This window comes from Microplitis mediator, chromosome 4 (assembly GCF_029852145.1).
Source record: "Microplitis mediator isolate UGA2020A chromosome 4, iyMicMedi2.1, whole genome shotgun sequence".
NCBI lineage: Eukaryota > Metazoa > Arthropoda > Insecta > Hymenoptera > Braconidae > Microplitis > Microplitis mediator.
In genome coordinates, this window is record NC_079972.1 from 10,814,518 (window position 1) to 10,834,845 (window position 20,328).

Below are 20,328 nucleotides of genomic sequence, written 5' to 3' on the forward strand. Positions count from 1 at the left end.
ATTAATTTTTCTTTATCCCTTAGTCGAAAGTACGCACTTCCCTCCCTAATTTTAAGGCCTAAAGTCTCATTTCCCTCTCCTAGTGGAGTTACACGCGCCCCACTTACATCGCCGGGAGCAAAAAATTTTTTCGTGCCTACGGAAACAGCCGACTGCTGCCATCTACTGAACGTCTACCACTTTATCAATAAAATTTTTGACGATAACATCATAGATCGTTGCTTTATTTATATGTACGTCAGTGTTTTCGTGTCTCGTTGTTTGTGATATTTTAAGTAAACAGTGTACTTGCAATAATAAAATGACTGAAAAAGTATCATCTGATGACTCTATGGACGAGGATGAGGTGATAAAAGATTTTGATGCAGAGGCGAGGTTAATTATTGAAAGATTATGTATTCATTTATATATTATTTATTGGCAGGAAAAAAATCTTGTTCATAGGCATAAATTTATTTCTTTCGAAAAAAAATAATTATTTTTTATTTTTATTTTTTATAAGTATAATTATGTCTTTTTTTTTGTTTTGTTTTTGATGCCTGCCCCCGCCGACCAGACGCACTCGCTTCGCTCGTGCTTTCAAATGTCGCGGGGCAGGCATCAAAAACGCAACAAAAAAAAAAAGGGAGACGGAAAAAAATTAAAGTTTTATGTATGTCCGAAAGAGGCGCGTCAATAGGGAGCAAATAAAAAAAACATGGCCGACCTGTCAGCTGAAGGCAGAACGTGGTTGTGTTGTTTATAGTATTCAAAAATGTAATTAATAAACGTACTTTCGACCAGGTATAAAGAAAAATCGTATACACCACACGGGAAGATAGTTAAAAGCCCTGCCCTGTGTGTCATGATGCCCTCGGCTTCGCCTCGGGCATCATATCACACAGGGCAGGAATTTCAACTTTCTTCCCTTGTAGTGTAATATACTATTTGTCATACGATATCTTTGGAACGAAACAATCGATTTGAACGTTTTTGGCAGCAATCGAATGGGCTCATTAAGACTTAGAACTGGATTCAATTTGAGGTAAATCGGGCAAGTGGTTTATGAGTTGTACGAAAAAAACCTCAAAAAAAATAAATTTTTTATTTTTATTTTCCGTATAACTCGTAAACTACTCGATGAATTGACTTTAAAATCTCTCCAGATCTGAGTATTGATGAGCCCTTTTGATTGCCGCCAAGAACGTTCAAATCGATTTATTCGTTCCAAAGATATCGTATGACAAAAATTAGTTCACACACCGAAACCAATAACTTCTCTTTTTTAAAAATTTTCAATTTTCATAGCGGGAAGTTAAAATATATTGTGTCATAATGAACATCATTTGTGTGATAGAAACGGTCCACATAACGTTTGTGTTACTTTTTAGCACAGACTATTTGTGTTAAATTTCAACTAAATTAATGTCAAAATTTCAACACAAAGTGACACTCAGTAATAATTATAATTTATTATTTTTGTACTAGGTAACATATTTAAAGTGTTGAATAGTAGATCGATTGAGAATTTTCAATTAACAGAGTGAACTGTGTTGATTTAACCCAATATATTTAATAGAAACACACAACATTTTGTGCTGTGCCGTCATAAATGTTATAAAAATTAAAATCAGAATATATTTTATTTTATATCAATAATTGTTTTTTTATCGTCCATAAGTCAATTGATTTTAAATAACATCAATTTTAAAACTGATAGTTATTTGAAATTCAAATTTTGAATTCTCGTAATTTTAATTGAAAATTCTTTTTTTTTCGTGTACTTATAATTAATTTTTAAATACTCAAAATTTCATAGAAAAATTTGAAAAAACTCACAATTATCAAAAACTATCTTAGGTTTAAAAAAAAAAATCAGTGCTGTATTTTAAAAATCTTTTGGATTAAAATCTAACTTTAATTTTTTTTTATTACACTGTAAAAAATATGATACTGAAGTTAGCTGACAATTACCAATTTTAAAATTTTTTTTTCCATAATTTGATTAGAAAAAAAAAAAATAAATAAAAATATGCACATGTAGAAAATTTTAAAAACTATAGGTGCAATTTTTTAGATAATTTTTTTTTATAATCTCTCATTTTTTAAAAAATTTGAAAATTATCAGACGGTGGCGAACTTCAGGATCACGTAAAAAATCGGGATCGAATTTGGAGTAATTACGGATTTTATTTAAATCCGCATTCACTCCGATTCAGAGTTTCAGTATTAAAATAAACCCTCCTTCGGAGTAAATTTCACTCCGAAGGTATTAAATAAATAAACAGTCATCCGGTCCCCATTCACTCCGGATTTAATCCGCGTTTACTCCGCTAATTTTTTACAGCGTACATGAACAAATAAATTTTATTAAATTTCCATGATAATAATTTTTGAAAATCGAAAAAATTTATTTGATACTAAAAAATAGACATAAATCTATAATATATTATGCATATTTTCATCTGATATTATTTTTATTACAGGATCCACAGGCAAGTTATGATGTCAACAGCTACGACGATGATCCAATGCCACGATATGACTACCTCAACAGCAATCGTCACGGCACCAGATGTGCCGGAGAAGTTGCTGCCACAGCAAATAATTCTTTTTGTGCCGTGGGGGTTGCTTACGGCGCCGGAGTCGGGGGTAAGTTGTACACTACTACTACTACCACTATTTCTCCTATGTCAACTGCTACTGCTACTGCCACTACTCCTACTTATATTTCTGCTCGGTTAGTAATTGAATTTGTTTTCGTGACTTGAGTCATGAGAGAAACAACTCAAGGAAATTGAAAACATTAAATTTTAAAATAAAAAATAACTACAGCATAATCCACTTTTATTTATTATTGTTACCTTTTTATTTTTTTTTTTTATATTTTACAGGAGTAAGAATGTTGGACGGAGAAGTTACAGATGCTGTTGAAGCAAGATCTCTTAGTTTCAATTCACAGCACATAGATATTTATAGTGCGTCCTGGGGACCCGATGACGATGGCAAAACAGTTGACGGTCCTGGAGAACTCGCTACGAGGGCATTCATTGAAGGCATTACTAAGGTAATTTTATCTATAAATTCAATAAGTATCTTATAGTCACAGCAACAACAACAACAACAACAATACCATCATACAAGAACAATAATTATTCCACAGTAACTTTACTCTTGTCGAGATACATATCGTAAGCTAATTTCCGCGCGACCGCAATATACTTTGTATAGTAGCTAAATAAACAATTGACATGACTTACTTTATGATAAACTGTTCAATATTTAATGTGTATCTTGAATAACAATAGACAATACGTGATGTTGTTTATGTGTATGTGTATAGCTGTTCGATATATTTTATCAGTTTCAATGATCTAGTCTATATTTACTATCTATCGCGTGATATTTAAATATTTAATGTTAAAAGTACTGTGAAAAATTGTTTACTCGTCAGATAACTTTATCTAATTGTAAGTTTTTAGAAATTAATGCTCACATTTATCACTTTTAGACAGTATAATTTTTTATAGGAATTCAAATATAACAAGCAATAAAAATATAATTTTTTCATTCATTTATTTTTTAGTAGAAATCTCAGATTATTTAAAATGTTATGATTTTTAAAAAAATTTTTGTTGATTTTTTGCAAAAAAATGATCTCAGAAAAATAGAAAAATTAATTTTAAAGTAAAGTATTAAGACATTGATTTAACGGGTGAGAAGATTTTTTAAGAGCAGATTTTTGTGATATTTTTGGTTAAAGACTTATTTATTGAACCTCGATTTATTTTACTAAAAAGTATCCGTCACTCGGAGTTCTGGAGTTTAAAAAAAAAATCATTCCGCATACGGAGTAAATAAAGAGTTTGTTTTTCCAGCGGAGTGATCTGGATTTTATTAAAATCCGCATTTACTCCGATTCAGAGTTTTAATATTAAAATCAATTTTCCGTCGGAGTAAATTTAACTTCGAGGAGATTAAATAAATATATAGTGATATATCCGCTTCACATTTACTCCGGATTTAATCCGCAGAGTGAACACAGATTAAATCCGGAGTGATTGCGGAGTGGATGAATGCCCGAGTCAATAAACAAATTCGGATTTAAATCTCAAAGTTCTCAATGAGGATTTTGAGGATCAATTTAAAATTTGGAGACTGACAGCAGTATAGAAAGTTATCCTAGTTTAGTCCTCAAAACACAAGAGAATAATTTTATCCACATTTGAAACTCAAAAGTCTCATTCGTTGAGGATTTTGAGGCCATAGTTATAATTTAAAATCGATAAATTATTCGCATTTAGATCTCATAGTTCTCATTGAGGATTTTGAGTACTAAAGCAGAGTTACTTTCTGAGCGGCAAATAAAACATCAAAGGAATTGAGGCTTTTGAGGACTAAACTAGAATTTGTTTTTTGACGAGGGATGTTTATTTGTTTTATCCCTTCGGTATAAAATTCACTCCAGAAAGGAGTTTATTTTAACATTAAAACTCTGGATCAGAGTGGATGCAGATTGAAAAAAAAATCGCTTCGATCCAGAATCACTCAGCTGAAAAGACACACTCCTTATTTACTCCATATGCGGAGTGATTTTTTTAAAAACTCCGTAACTCCGAGTGACGGATGAGTGAATTCGGATTGAAATAAAATCCGAATTCACTCCCGATTTTTTACGGTGTATTTTCTACTCTTATGAGTTGTACTTCTAAAAAATTACAACATCCGGAGTTTTTTAAAAATTTCTGTACGATAATTTCGAACAAAGTTAAAATTTTCTAAAGTTAAGTAAATTTCTACAGAACCACCAAACGATAAATTAATTTCTTAATGAGTACACACATTAATAACATTGAATTTTAGTGCCAACAAAAGTTTTATAATCGAGTAATTTTAATTTCTACATAAAAATAAAGTGATTTTATTCTTTAGCGCATCCATTACCATTTTCATTTTACTTCACTCAGAACTTTGTAATTAACCCGCAACTCGTGAATCATATGCAAATGTTTAGTGGATCGTAGTTTAAATGGAAAAATGCATTAATAAATAAATAACTCGGTCGCATAAAAGAAAATCTGTGGTAGAGCTCCGAAGAAAAAAAACTAACTCCGTTTAATTAATTTACCGGAAGTTGTTAAAAAGTATAATGGTTCATTTATAAAACCAGATATTCACAAATTACAAATATAAAACTTTTAAACAATATTTAATTAAAGTAATTAAGATTCAAATGCGCGAGTTTTATGACTTTTGATATTTTATATTTTTTTTTCTCTAGGGTCGCAGCGGTAAAGGTTCGATATTTGTGTGGGCGTCGGGTAATGGAGGACGCGAACATGACAACTGCAATTGCGATGGTTATACAAATAGTATTTGGACGCTGTCAATTAGTAGTGCAACTGAAAATGGTTTAGTCCCGTGGTACAGCGAGGCATGTTCATCTACTCTTGCGACGGCATATAGTTCTGGTTCATTGGGTGAAAAACAAATCGTTACTATCGATTTAAATCATCAGTGTACAAGTAGTCATACTGGTACCTCAGCATCTGCGCCTATTGCCGCGGGAATTTGTGCATTAGCTCTCGAAGCTAATAGGGATCTTACGTGGCGCGATATGCAGCATATTGTTGTAAGAACAGCCAAGCCGGCAAATCTTATTGCCGCTGACTGGACCATTAATGGTGTCGGTAGAAATGGTAAGTTAATTATATAAATAATTACTTTCATTATTTTTAAGTCATTAAGAGGATATGCCATCTATACTCTTTCTCACACACATGTGAACGAACAGAACTGTCCTTGTTGCACTTACATTAGCAAATGGAAATTTCAAATGAGCCGTTCTCAGATATAAACTGCAATTTCCGAACGAGAAACATTTCATTCGATAAATAATAAGTTTACGCATCGAATGACATATTTTGTTTAATAATTTGGGTCTTTACCTGTGAAAACGGTTCATTTGAAAATCACCTGGTACACTCTCTTAAATGTATTAATGTTCGTATTAAGGGTTGCCAGGTTGGGCGTATTACTGAAATTTTGGCGAATTTCAGACGTGTCGCGCTAAAATTTTTACGGGGCGATTTTCCACAACTTGGGCTATTTTGAAATTCGTCTGTATAATTACTAATTATCTAAGAATGAAAAAAAATATTTTTTGAATTTCTTATTTTGTTCTCGGCTTATTCCCACGTCTTCATAGTTTACTATACTTCCCAATAGCCAAATTTGGTTACCAGAAAGTTGGTATCTGTGAATTGCGATCAACGTCGACAACTTGACTAATTTATAATATTCGGATAACATTGGGCGGTTTTTTATTGTGTGCGCGTTTTCTGTGAGGTCGTGCTACTTTCTGTTTAACACTTCTGGCAACCCTGTTCATATTAATTGTTCAATAACAATTATTGTTTTATATATTTGTCATATGATAGTTGAAAAAAAGGAAATTCCCCTCTTGTCCTATCAATTTTTAGTAGATTTCATAGAAATCTATTGTATTTGTCTTCATGACGGAATTTTCGAAAAACGCGGCTTGTCGCGAAGATTTCGTCCACAATCTTTAAGATCTCAATGAAACTCAGTACACATTTTCTGTAGACAGTTTTAGAAATCAAGTTCGGGAATGAGCAAAATCGGTCAATTAGTTTAGAAGTTATAGCATTTCAAAATTTTCAAAATGTCAATTCATATTTTCAGTGATTCTTCCTTCAATAACTTTTGAATTTGACAACGTATCGAATTTCTTAAAAATGCATCTGAAAGCTCTGTAAATAAGCTTTAATTTTCATGCCTATATATATGCCTAGACCAAAGAAATTATTTTTCTTACTACTCATTGAATGAAATTTTGCTATTGCATTCATTTTTGATGATATTCAAAAAAACTTTTTTGTGGCTTTCCCAATGCCTTCAATTCTGGCTACACTTTTTACATATATCGATTTATACATATAGATATCATGAAATCTACTTTCATTTCGGCTGCCGAATGGCCTTTGTTCCAAATCGCAAATTTTTAAATTAATTGGCAGATTCATAATTTTTAAAAGCAATTTATTGTATAAAGATTGAAATTTTCATGGAGTTCGAAAAAAGTTTCTTACGGTCAATTTCAAAATAATATTTCATTACAGTCAGCAAAAATTTAATTTACGTTAACTTATAGTTGGATTTACTGCAATTACTTGAATGTCAAATAAAGTTCAACTGAGTGGAGAAAAAAAAATAGATAAACATTTGTCACGAGTCAAGAGCATATGTTGATACCGTGACAATAGTAATAGTACTTTTTTTACTATTATATCTCTTGTATAATTACACATGTAAACTTTGGTGTTGCAGTTAGCCACAGTTTCGGCTATGGCTTAATGGACGCGACCGCAATGGTCCAACTTGCCAAAAAGTGGCAGACCGTTCCGGAACAACACAAGTGTGAAATGCTAGCGCCGCATAAAAATAGGTTTGTTATTTATTATTATTCAAATTATTTAATCAAAACTTTTCAACTAAATTACCGTTACCAAAAAATATTTTCATAAAAAATTTAGTAAAAAGTAAGTCGGCAGTAATTTAACAGAGTAAACTTTCAACCCATTTAACTAAACAGGCTTGAAGGTTATCAGTCTACACCCAAAGAGCTCTTATTTGGTCCGTCGAGCCACTCGTTTTACTTGAAATTCAGTAAGATTACAATAGACAATTGAAATTTAAGCAACGGATATAATAAAGTAACTTTGTAACTTTAGTTTCCAAGTAACCAACTCGGGAATATCGTCGTGTTAGGTTTGCGGCCCGTGTCTATTTGATTATACTTGTATTACATTTATACATTACCGCGATACTTACTAACTTTAGATAATACATCAACTATTATAAGTGCACTGTAAAAAAATGGGAGTGAATTCGGAGTGATTACGGATTTTATTTTAATCTGCTTTCACTTTGATTTAGAGCTTTAATATTAAAATAAATACCTTTTAGGAGTGAATTTCACTTCGAGCGGATTACCCCCACAAAAAAAAATATATTACAAATGTATCTTAGAATATATAAAAAATACATTTATGAAAATAAAAAAACAATATATTAAAGATATATTTGAAATTATAAAAAAAATATCAGTATGATGATATAAAAAAAACAGAATGAAATATAAATATACATGTGATATATTTTTTTGACATTTTAATCCATGTTTTTTTCATATATTCTAAGATATATTTTTAATATATTTAAATTACATTTAAAATAAATATAAAGATCGGCCAAAAGTTAGCTATGGAAAATATATTTTTTGCACACTTTTATGTCTATTTATATATTTTTCATATTTTAACATATATTTCTTTATATAAATTTTTTCATGCGAGTAAATAATTAAAGTCATCTGCTCTGCATTCACTCCGGTTTTTAATCACAAATTAATAATGTTATTTAAAAAACATTAATAGCTCAGTAACAAAAGTTATCATTAATATCTTATCATTCTTTTCGGTCTTATTCATTACAACTTTGAATTTTTTTTTAATATCAAAATAATCCATCGAATTTCGCTGAGTAAAAAAAATCTTGATATTTATCTATTAGTTGACCTTTGTACTAAATTACAAGGATAGAGGAAGTACTTCCGCGATCTCAGATATTTTTTTTTAAATTAAAAATAAGCTATCGTTTAAATTTAATGATGTTTTGTAAGTTAAAGCCAATTTACCAACACTTAAAAAAAAAATAAAAATACAAGACCTTTTTTTACATACAAAATTTTTCAAATAAAAATATTGCTCATTAAAACTACATCCTTTGAAGATAAGTTGATAATAATTACTTGGTCCTTCCGTATAAATACATATATACGAAGTTATATTTTTGAAGTCCAGTTCTGACAGAACTAAAAAAAATTAATTGCCGTCAGAAATTGATGAAAAATTTTTTTCATCTCCATAAACTTTTTACTAAAAGCGAATTTTAAATCTTTTTAATATAGATCAATTCCATCACGTAGTCAATTAACTTTGGATTTCCATGTAAAAGAATGTAGCGGCGTTAACTTTTTAGAACACGTTCAGGTATGATTATTATTCATGATTCCACAAACTTTAATTAATCTCACTATTTAAAATCTAATAAAATAATTATTTAAATTATAAATTATTATTTTTATTAGTCTTTTCTTATCATTATAATGATAATTATAATTAAAATGATAATTGTTGTACATAATAGGCCAAAATAACACTATCGGCATCTCGAAGAGGAGATCTTGAGATAACATTAACATCACCACAAGGAACAAAAAGTACTTTACTCGCAAAACGACCGCACGATAATTCTAAAACAGGATTCCAACAATGGCCATTCATGTCAGTCCACACATGGGGTGAACGTCCACATGGCACGTGGAAATTGGAAGTTCACAATGAGGGTCGTTATGTTGGTAAGTTGTACATTTAATATATATTTAATTATTTACATTAATTCCCTTGATATCGATTCACAACTAAATAATAACGACAATTACTGATATTAAATAATTTGAAACCAATCGAATCGATTCTTAAAATCATCAACTAATTTTTATTATTCGAAATATTACAGAGGAAAATCAGATTATTTAACATCAATTAAAATAAAAGGTTTAATTAACAGGTTACTAATTATTGACACTATTTTATTTAATTATATTTACTTAACTTGTTTCAATATTTTTAAAAGTTAAAAATTTGAACGCAGAAAAAAATCATTTCTCGGTGCAAGAAATTTTTTCTGCTTAAAGAAAATTTTTTCATGCCCCAAAAAAGGTTTTATTTTCAATTCTTTGTGTATTCATGGGGCGTGTAAAAACTTTTTGTGCCAAGAAATCCGTTTTTTTTTGTGTAGAGCCATAGTTTTACTTATAATAATAAAAATTAAATTTCCTGAAGAATTTGAAAACAGCGCGAAAATTACGAATTTCTAACAGTAAAAAATTTTCCCTTTAAGTAATAAAGAATGGTCTGTATGAATTATAATTATTCTTTATATCACTTGCATTGATACTGCGAGTTTCAGTGCCTGTTAAGCCAATCAAAACAACTAAATTTCAAACCGATGCGAACTAGTGGTTAGAAAATCGTTGGTTTATCCCCTAGGGAAGAAAACCTCCAGTTTCTACTCGCTAAATTAGTTTCTGACTTGATTTCAACCCCGTCAAGACCAAATTTGTTTATTATTAATCTTAGAATGAACGTACGTCATTCTAACTAATCAAGCTGACAGTTGAATTGATACAACCTATCGGTCTTAAATTTTCTCGTTTCCACTTGTTGCCGACATTTAAACTATAAATTTCAATTTAGATAGTCATGAAATCTTCTTGTTTTATCCCTTGACACACAATATACTATTTCAATAAAGAATCGCGATTTGAGTCGTACAAAATTTTTTTTTAGATTAGAGTAAAGATTAGGTAGCATATCTCTAATTGTTATACTAAATAGTCATAATAAATGCTATATACTTAGGGGAAGGCGGGGGGGCCTTACCATGTTTTTGGTCTCAATATGCCACGTCTGTTGAAAATTAAAAATCTTTAAATTTGGGGCAAAATGGGCCCTCTAAGAAATCTACTAAAATTCGACTATTATTTTATTTTATCTTAATAGTATTCGGCGCGATACCGACATGATCTAGGTTCGAATCCCAATTCGGATTATCTATATTTTTCTCAATTTATGCATAAATTGTCTATTGAGAAGGTTAATTGTAAGTTTAGGTTTTACTATATTTAAAAATCACCTTAATAGTATATTACACATCAAGGGAGGAAAGTAGGATATTCCAAAGCGAGTGTATAATTGCCTACCTGAGCAGAAGGCAAGGGTGGCAAACACTTGGATTGAGATTCCTACTTTCCTCTATGATGTGTATACGCTTTTTGACCAGATCTGCACCTGAAAGTTCAAATTTCGAGTTAAAAGTAAACCACAATCTCAAACACTTTGCAAGGTTTCCTTATTCTTGAATCATTTAAATTGAACAAAAATTTTGGAAGGCCCATCCCCCCCCCTAAGTATTTCGGGACATCCAGAATATAGGGGGTCCATTTTGCCCCGCTCTTCCGTATAAAAATTATTTTAATTGACAATCAAAAAAAAAAAATTGATTAGAAAAAATTTATGTATTTCAAATATTAAATATAATAAATAAAATATGAAATCTAATATATTTATTAGTGTCAATAATTTTAACTTGTACTCTATTCTACTATACCCTTATTTAAATAATAAATAAACTAAGAAAAAAAAAAAATTCCAATTAATATTTACACAGAAGTAACAAAAATTCCAGCTAATTGGAATAAAATTAATATATTTGTACCTTTTGATTATGCAAACTAAACTTGAGACTGAACATATCTCAGAACAGTGAATTTATTAACTTGATGAATATACGTGTCAGATCTGTTTATAACTTTAATACACAATGAGATAGCTCAACAAATTAACGTGGTTGTTTGAAATTACTAACATATTTAACAGAAGCGTGTGAATTTAAATATTTGTTTTTATTTTACATTTTATTTTTTAGCCTTCCCAAACAAATTAGCTAACTAATATAATATCAACTGTCAGTTGTTATAAAGTTTATCCCATTACTCCAGTTAAAACATATACATTTGCAAATACATATATATCTACTAAAGTTAACGTCTTATAAATTTAATGAAAACAGGTTTATCAACATTGATTCGTTGAATCAAAACTTATATCAGACTGCTTTTCATTAGCATATTAAAAATAATAACAATAATAAGGATAGAAAGTATAGGGACAAAAATAAATAAATAAAAAGTTTTGCAATTTCATTGTACAAATCGCGAGTACGGTGAATAAATTTTAAATTAACTTCCTACTTAAACTTTTTGAAACTATAACTTTCCAAACTCGTATCAATCATAGAAAAAATTTCGATAAAACTTGTTCATATATTGTGAATAGGGAAATATGTAAGAAGTAAGAAAAAGAATATTCGAAAGTATTGAAAAATCGGTCGAAAATTCATTTTGCGGAAACCTGGGTAAGATGGACTATATCTTATTTTTTTTTATGTCTACAAAAAACAAATTTTCAGTTGCGGTCAAAATTTTATTGTTTATTTTTAATAAAATTAAATAATTATGATAATTCTTAAGTAGCACAGAGACAACTGTAAGATGTCTTTTAAAAGCACGAGACAATTTTTTTTTTGTGTCAAAGCCAAGTTTTTCTATATAAATAAAACGTACACGGAAAAAAATGAACTATATAAATTGAGAACGACACGTAATGTAATGATAAAGTGACCAGTAAATACTATCATTCTTGATAATAATTTTTTCATTTATGATAAAACGTGAATAATTACAGGATAAGTATGAAAATTTGTTGTCTATGCAAGAAAAATTACTTTAAAAATCGTAACTGATACGTAGAAAATTGACGACACGTATTATAAAATTTATTATTTGGAATGTTCAAATTCCCCATATTGACATCCGGGTTCCGGGTTATAATTTCAAACACTAACTTTTAAAGTTTATTTTTCCGTGTACAGATGTTGGTCCTAGGAGTCATAGAAAATTTATTTTCTTTTTCTCCGTCTTAAAAAAGTCATTTCACTTAAAAAATTTAGATGATGACTTATTTGTAATTTTCTTTTTGCCGCCACTTATGTCAAGTTTTTTAAGCAGATATTTTTGGTGACAAAAATTTCTGATCGTTTTGTCACCATTTTGGCGCCTTATTGATATGTCAAAAAACTGACATCTTATAGATGTCAAAATCAAGCTTGCCTCGAGTTCTCATATAAATTTAATTTGAAACAACGTTCCAGTGAAAGCATAAAAAATATTTTTTTTTTCCATTTTAATAAAAAAAAAATCTTTTGCAAAATCACGAATATCTCAAATGATTTAAAATCATGATTTAAAACCATTTAGCCCAGACCTTAACAGTATGAGTAACAAATTTTTGATGATATAATTCACATATATTCACATATATAATTGATCATAATTTGTTGCCCGTTATGTAAATTTTTAACACACAGCTGTCAATAACTTTACTTCCGTATCATATTTAAAAAAATAACTCACACATTTTAAACTAAATTACATCATTACTTAATATCACGACTTTCTAATTAAAATAGTAACAAAAAATAAATGAACTTTATAATTAAAGTCTACAGCAAAAAAAGCTAAAACAAAAGAAAAAATAATAACTCGAGAAATCGGAAATCAATAAATGATAAATATTGGGGTTGGAACCTTTCGCCCTATTATAAATAATCTAAAGAGAAACAGTAATGAATCTTTGGATGATTAAAATCCCTCAGGTCGTGCGATACTTCATGAATGGTCGTTGATATTCTACGGTACAGGAACTTTACCCGACCCAACAGAGTACGCTCTCTACAGCAGTATCGCCGGTAGTAGTATTAGTTCGACAAACATCAAGTCGCCTAAAAAACCAGTAGTTAAAACGTCAAACTATTCACGCAATGGTTTAAATATCATCGGGATTAAGAGTAAAAATAATAAGTTGATAAAACAGCAGCAACAGAGCCAGCAAAATAGTGGATTAAATCAAGCGTACATTCAACAAAATCAGACATCAAAAAAGAGCAAAGTACGTGGGCAACATAAAAATGGTAAATCAACAAACAAACCGACAGTGCGACCGACAGTACAGAGCTTACGTGGATTAACATTCAGTCGCATTGCTACATCTAAGCCCCGTGTTAGCGGTAGCAATAACACCGCTAGCTCTGCCGGTACTACCATTGGAAACACCACCAATAACAACAGCACTCCCAAAGCAATCCCAGAAACTCCCGTTGTTAAACTGACAACTCAGCTACCTAAACAGCAACAAATTATTGACTCTGTTACATCAACATCCTCGCTACAGAGAGGTTTAATTCTCATGGAACCGGCCGCCAAAGCCGCTACAAATAAGGTTCCGGTTGTGTTTCAACAGTATCCAAAAATCCAACAGCTCTATCCGCTCTACCCGGTCTACCCTGGGGTAAGGGGCGTTAATCAGCACGCAACTCGTGCTAAGGGACTCGATCTACTGCAAGATGAGCAGTTCGATACAAGAAATCTTCAATTAACTGACAAGGGTATCAAGATGTACTTTCGTTTATTGTTCCGTGCGATTTACCTTTTATTTTTTATTTTATCTTATCAAATTTTTATTTTTTTTCAAGGTAGTTTGATAGCCTCAGGTCTTACATTTCATTCATTCGTAAAATCAATAGGAATTTTAAATATTCATTCAAAACTAGGATTAAATTCACCAGCTCATTCAATTAATTCACGTAATAGGGATGAAAAATAATAGGATTTATTAAAAAAAAAAAAAAAAAAAAAACCTTTGCTACTAAACTACCTGGAGCTTTTTATAAAACAATAATTATTTTAAAAATTTGTTTTTTTGTTCCGTATGTTTTATTTATTTTTATTATTCACTGAATGCTAGTTAATGTTGATGACTTTATTATTTGTGTTGCAGTTTTATGTTGATTTGTTTTAAAAATTTCCAGCATGTCCATCATTTAATTGTAGAATTTTTATTTCAGTAGACAATTACTCGTTTCTACCACAATAATTATAATTAATCGATTGTTAATTCTAGCGTTTATTTGTTTTTTTTTTTAGCAAGCCTCACAGAATGGGGGCTGGTGTTCTACGGAACCGAAACCGCACTCAAGTTCGATGACGAGCTGGACAAAGACAAGCCGATAGCCCCAATAGAAATTGATATCCCACACAATAACGCAGCGGAGGACAAGAAGCCGATAGACACCGAAGGAGATGGCGATCTGTGGACCGGGAGACAGCAGGTGGATTTGATATCACACCCGGAGGTGCAGAAGCCCACAACGGAAAACCATACGAGCAAAGCGTGTAACAGCTTTGGCTCCCACGGGTGCCTAGGTGGGTGCCTCTTGTTCATTCTTCTACTCCATACACTGACTAAAGAACCCAGCTGAAGTGATTATTTACCTCCGTATATTAATTAGTGATAGTGATTACTGATTATACTTGGATTATTTTATTTACGTACTCCACAGTATAATAAAACTTTTAAAATATAAATATACATACATAAGAAATAAACACTTCCAGCCATTATTTATTATTTGCTCGCGAGAGCCGAAACTATTTAATGTTTCCGAGCAAATAAATCGTGTAGTAATTAGTTTAAATGCAAATTATCCTGGTGTTTGATGAAAATTAAACAAAAAGAGAACCTTCGAATCGTGTGAATGTGAATACGTGATGAATATCGATGAGCAGCAACATGAAATTATTATTTTTTTATCACCGCTAATTATTCGTTTTATTTTTTAATATTTTTTTTAACGGGCTATTAATCACGAGGAATTGAACAAAAATATTTTTTAAATTCTAAAAAGCTAAAGAGAAATTTTTAATTTAATTATTGAAGCACGCGGAAAATTTTCAGTAAACATTTGAAACTAATTTTTTTTTGATCGATTAATTGCGTTATTCGATTAAAAAGTTCTATTTGTTCGCATTGATGGTAAAAAATTTGATAAAGTAAAAAAAAGTGGAATAATTGAATAAATAATCCGGTGTATCGGATGAGTATCAGAGAAATTCGCGTTGAAATTTATCTTGGATCTTGTGTTTAATTTAATCTCTTTAATTACAAGCGTTCGATAGTTTGAGGAAATAATCTTACTGATAGTCTTAGTTTTATCCCATGAGATTAAATCAACGAGAAAATAAATAAAGATAAACGTATTTTATTCAATTTTCAACGTTACTGCCTCTGACAATTACGTAAGCGGAGAAAAAAAAATAAAATCGAACACGGAAAAAACTAGATAGTACTGGTTACTGTTCTGCATAGTAATCGATGAACAATATAGGAAAAAATACATCTTAATATGACTGATTCATATTAGAACAGGAGTGAGTCATAGCTTAACACGTAGTATGACTTTTTAAACAGTAACCAGTGCTCTGCTGTACAGTAAATGAAACATATGACTGATCACTGTCAAAATAATCGCCATTAACATCCAGAATAGTACTCAGTTCTGTTCCGACATGAACGGTTACTAAATTAATATGTCTCTTTACTATTCTTGACAGTAGAAGTCTACACGGAAAAAAAAAATTTGCTACCGTAAAAAAAGTTAAGATTACGCAGCTATTTGTTAAGATAACAAATTCATCTTGGTCAACGCAACGAAGTGATATTTGTTGTGGCAAGTAAAGTGAAGTTACCGTTGTAACAAATGACATTTGTTGAGCAAAATATTATTTATTTGTTCACAATTGTTATCTGGAAAATAACTGTCTGTCTAAATTGAGCTAAGTATCACGTTTACAACTATGAACAATACTGACTATCAGCCTTAGCAATATATTAGGTGGAAAAAATTCTATGCGTATTAGAAAAGTTTTCCTCAACACATATTATTTGTTAAAACAGCAACTTCACTTTACTTACCACAACGTTAACCAAGATAGTTTTGTTATCTTAACAAATAGCTGCGTAATCTTGACTTTTGTTACGGTAGCAAATTTTTTTTTCAGTGTGGGGAAGCAACAGGATAAAATCCTGTTGTAGCAGCAGGATTTTCATGTTACAGCAACAGGACAAATCCTGTGAGAGCAACGGGATAAAATCCTGTTGCTCCCACAGAATTGCGTCCTGTTGCAGCGCCTATTTTTTTTCCGTGTATGATTCAAATCTGTCGAGTACAGATTATTAATATTTCATTTAAATCGCTATTATTTATTTTCAACTTTTTTTTATAACAAATTATTAGTTTAATTATCAGTTTGTAGAACGCATTAAAGCACACTGACAGAAAACTATTCAACTGTAGAGAAAGGTTAGAATAGACCTCTACTGTCAAGAAAAGTAACGACACATATGAATTTAGTAACCGTTCATGTCGGAACAGAACTGAGTACTATTCTGGATGTTAATGGCGACTATTTTGACAGTAACCAGTCATATGTTTCATGTACTGTGCAGCAGAATACTGGTTACTGTTTAAAAAGTAATAGTTCGTGTTAAGCTATGATCGACTCCTGTTCTAATATGAATCAGTCATATTAAGATGTATTTTTTTCTATATTGTTCGTCGATTACTGTGCAGAACAGTAACCAGTACTATCAATTTTTTTCCGAGAATAAATTAGTGATTTTTTGTGAAAAAAAATGAGTAAATGTTAAGCTTATTAAAGTGTTCAATTATACCCCAGATATTTGCTCAAGCAAAATTATCCAGTAATTATAAAATATTTAAATTAATGGTGTCTCTGATTCGTGATAGTAATAAATAAAATTGAAAGGAGACACAGATATTGGTAAAATAATTGAAAAAATTTATAAATTTTCATGTGCTGCAATCAAGTCATATCTTACATACTTCTTATCTTAATTATCTAGCTGTGCTGTGAATAAAATCACTTTGATTAGTTATTAGTTTAAATTCGACTTGAGAGTTGTTATTTTTTATCATAAAATGTGTGCTTCGCAAATTCATATCGTTCAGTAAATAATCATAATTGTAATATAAATAACAAATATACATATATATAATAAATATAATAATATATGTAAAATAAGTTAATTATTAAAAGCACAAATAATTTAAATAATTGTGCCATTAAGTTATAAACTTTTTTAATTTAGTGCCAATTGAAATTTTTTAAATATTATTTGAGCTCCAATTAAAATTTTTGTTAATTTAATTTATGATCAAATAATTATTCATTTGCAAAAATTTTTTCAAAGTATCGAGAATTTAATAAGAGGTTGAGAAAATTTTTCATTACGGACACGATAAAAAATAACGGATATGAGCGGAATCGTTCGATATCTAGGGTTTCCGGGTTCGAATCCTGACGGTGGTATTTCGATAATAAAATGAAATAAAAAAATTAAGTAACAATATTTTTTTATTTTTACGATTATTGAGTTGATGATAAGGTCAAATAAAAATTTATTTTATTAGATCATAGATAAAATATTTTATTTACGGTGCGATGGCTGCCCTCGCCTTCGGCTTCAATTAACCTCACCCTCGTCTGAAATCTTCTTGTTTCGTTTGATTACTTGCCACACAACATATTTATGGATCATGTTGCCGAATTTTTGAATTCTTAACATCCCTGGTGAAAATTTTTCTAATGTTCTAAAGTTTTAAAGATTTTTTCAGAGTTCTAAAAACTTTTTAAGATAAAAGTTCGAAAAATTTCCACCAGGGAGAGGGCTAAAAATTATGATTCTGAAGTTAGCAGATAATTAACAATTTTCGGATTTTTTTTCAACAAATCAATTTAAAAAAAACAGAAGATAAAAATATGCACATGTAAAAAATTTAAAAAACTATAAGCGCAATTTTTTGAAATATTTTGTTTTGATAATTAATCATTTAAAAAAAAAATTCAAAAATTATTAAAAGCCGGCATTTCACTTCATTAAAAATTTCATATTTTCAAAAATTCTGATTCGTCTTCAAGAAAATTTTTTTTAATTTCTCATTTACTCTACAAGTGCAACAAAAATAGTTGCGTTTTTTTCTGAGTGTAAGAAAGAGGTCCAGTACCGTTTTACCTCAAATGCAAATTGAATAAACAGTAAAACATTTCTACTGATAATTGCATTTAATAAAATCATTATTTTAATTAATTTTTAAAAATGCTTTCAGTTTTCGATTCAAAGTAACGCGTTAGCATCCAAAACTATAATTTTTCTTTTTTTTTCATGTTATAAAAATTGCCAGTAAATTTTTCTTTGTCCATTCATTTTTTCAACAAAAAAAAAAGTAAATAAATAAATAGAATTGGGTTATTAATTATAATTAGTAATCCAACAAAAAGAAAAAAAAGTTTTTATGTCTCATACAAAAGAAATAAAAATAATAACAAACAAAAAAAAAACAATGACAGATAATTGAAGTTGTTGAAACCACTGAGCGCAACTAGAGCTTCTGGCAATATTATTGTTTCAAGTGAAATTGTTGAGCAGTTAATTGGATAAAACATAAATATACGGATGGAAACAACCCAATGACATATACCTATCAAAGGTAATTAATCTGTTTGAAACGAATCTTAACACAAAAACCACTCGTCAATAAAATTAGATAAAAAATTTTTGCAAGCTCAAATAATTATAATTATAAAATAAATTGATTATTCAATTTTTTTTTTAATCATCATGGCACTACTAAACAATACTCTTATTAAAATAAACATAGTTGTCGTTACCCTGATATTTTATATTATTTTATTCATGTGACAAAAAAAGTGCAATTAAATTACGAACAAAACACCGGTTAGTTTATTATCGTTAGCGTTGCCAAATAATTATGTTGAATAAAAACATTAAATTAAAAAAAGAACAAAACTAGTAGCTTACAATAATTACAATAACAATAATAATAATATAATAAATACTAATAATAATGTTAATAAGAATAATAATAATAATAATAAAAAGTAAATAAAAGTTGTGGGTGCTTTTTAATGTGAAGCGATAAATGAATCAGTATTAAAATCCATACTTGGATAATAATATTAGAGTCGTCAATAACATTTACCGATATTATATATATATAAACATATACATATATAAATAAAATAAATTTTAAATGAACAATTAATGTAAATAGTGCAGCAGATATTTAAGTATCGAATGCAAAAGAACAAAAAAACATAAATCGAACATTTAAAAATAATAAACTTATTAAATAAATTAAAATGTAATTGACGTAAAAGTGTATTTTATATGACGAATTATTTCATTTCTTTAATTGATTGGACTAATGCATCATTGTACTGAGGGTTTTTGCTACGAAAATTTAAGAAAAATGGGAATTTATCTTGTGGGCTCAAAAAAAAATTATGAATAGGGGGCAGGGGAGCAAAACGGGGTAGGACAGGCAAAACGGACTACCTTCACACTTGCATTGAAAAAATTTTTCTTTTTTAAAACTTTTTCAAAAATCGAGTGTCAGTCGAAAAATATTAATGACTTTTGTCTTCTGATAAAAACTATTAAAATTTTTTTTCTTTCTTTGCATCCAATAATTATGCAAAATATAATTTTTCTTTAGGTAAATTACTTATAAAAAAAAATTTAATTTAATCAAATTTAATTAATATCCACACGGAAAAAAATTTACTGTTGTTGCGACTTAATAGTAAAATATAGTTACACAGTAAGCAATTTTGCGTCATTGCGTCAAAAAACTTAGTGTTAAAAATTTTTGTGTTAAATATTTACGCAATGACGCAAAATTTTTTGCTGTGTAACTATATTT

At 29.6% G+C, this 20,328-nt stretch overlaps 1 protein-coding gene across 2 annotated transcripts in view; it reads left to right on the forward strand.

The window, feature by feature from the left end:
• Window positions 1-20,328, forward strand: part of LOC130667078 (furin-like protease 1) — a 107,154-nt gene that overhangs the window by 77,986 nt on the left and 8,840 nt on the right. The window contains exons 5-12 of one of the 2 annotated variants that reach the window (XM_057468483.1): window positions 2,466-2,631; window positions 2,874-3,046; window positions 5,261-5,678; window positions 7,330-7,447; window positions 8,972-9,053; window positions 9,211-9,421; window positions 13,342-14,130; window positions 14,669-14,947. In XM_057468483.1, the coding sequence (XP_057324466.1) occupies window positions 2,466-2,631; window positions 2,874-3,046; window positions 5,261-5,678; window positions 7,330-7,447; window positions 8,972-9,053; window positions 9,211-9,421; window positions 13,342-14,130; window positions 14,669-14,947 (2,236 nt within the window). The remainder of the gene's footprint in view (window positions 1-2,465; window positions 2,632-2,873; window positions 3,047-5,260; window positions 5,679-7,329; window positions 7,448-8,971; window positions 9,054-9,210; window positions 9,422-13,341; window positions 14,131-14,668; window positions 14,948-20,328) is intronic. The other variant, XM_057468484.1, reaches the window with a different exon arrangement.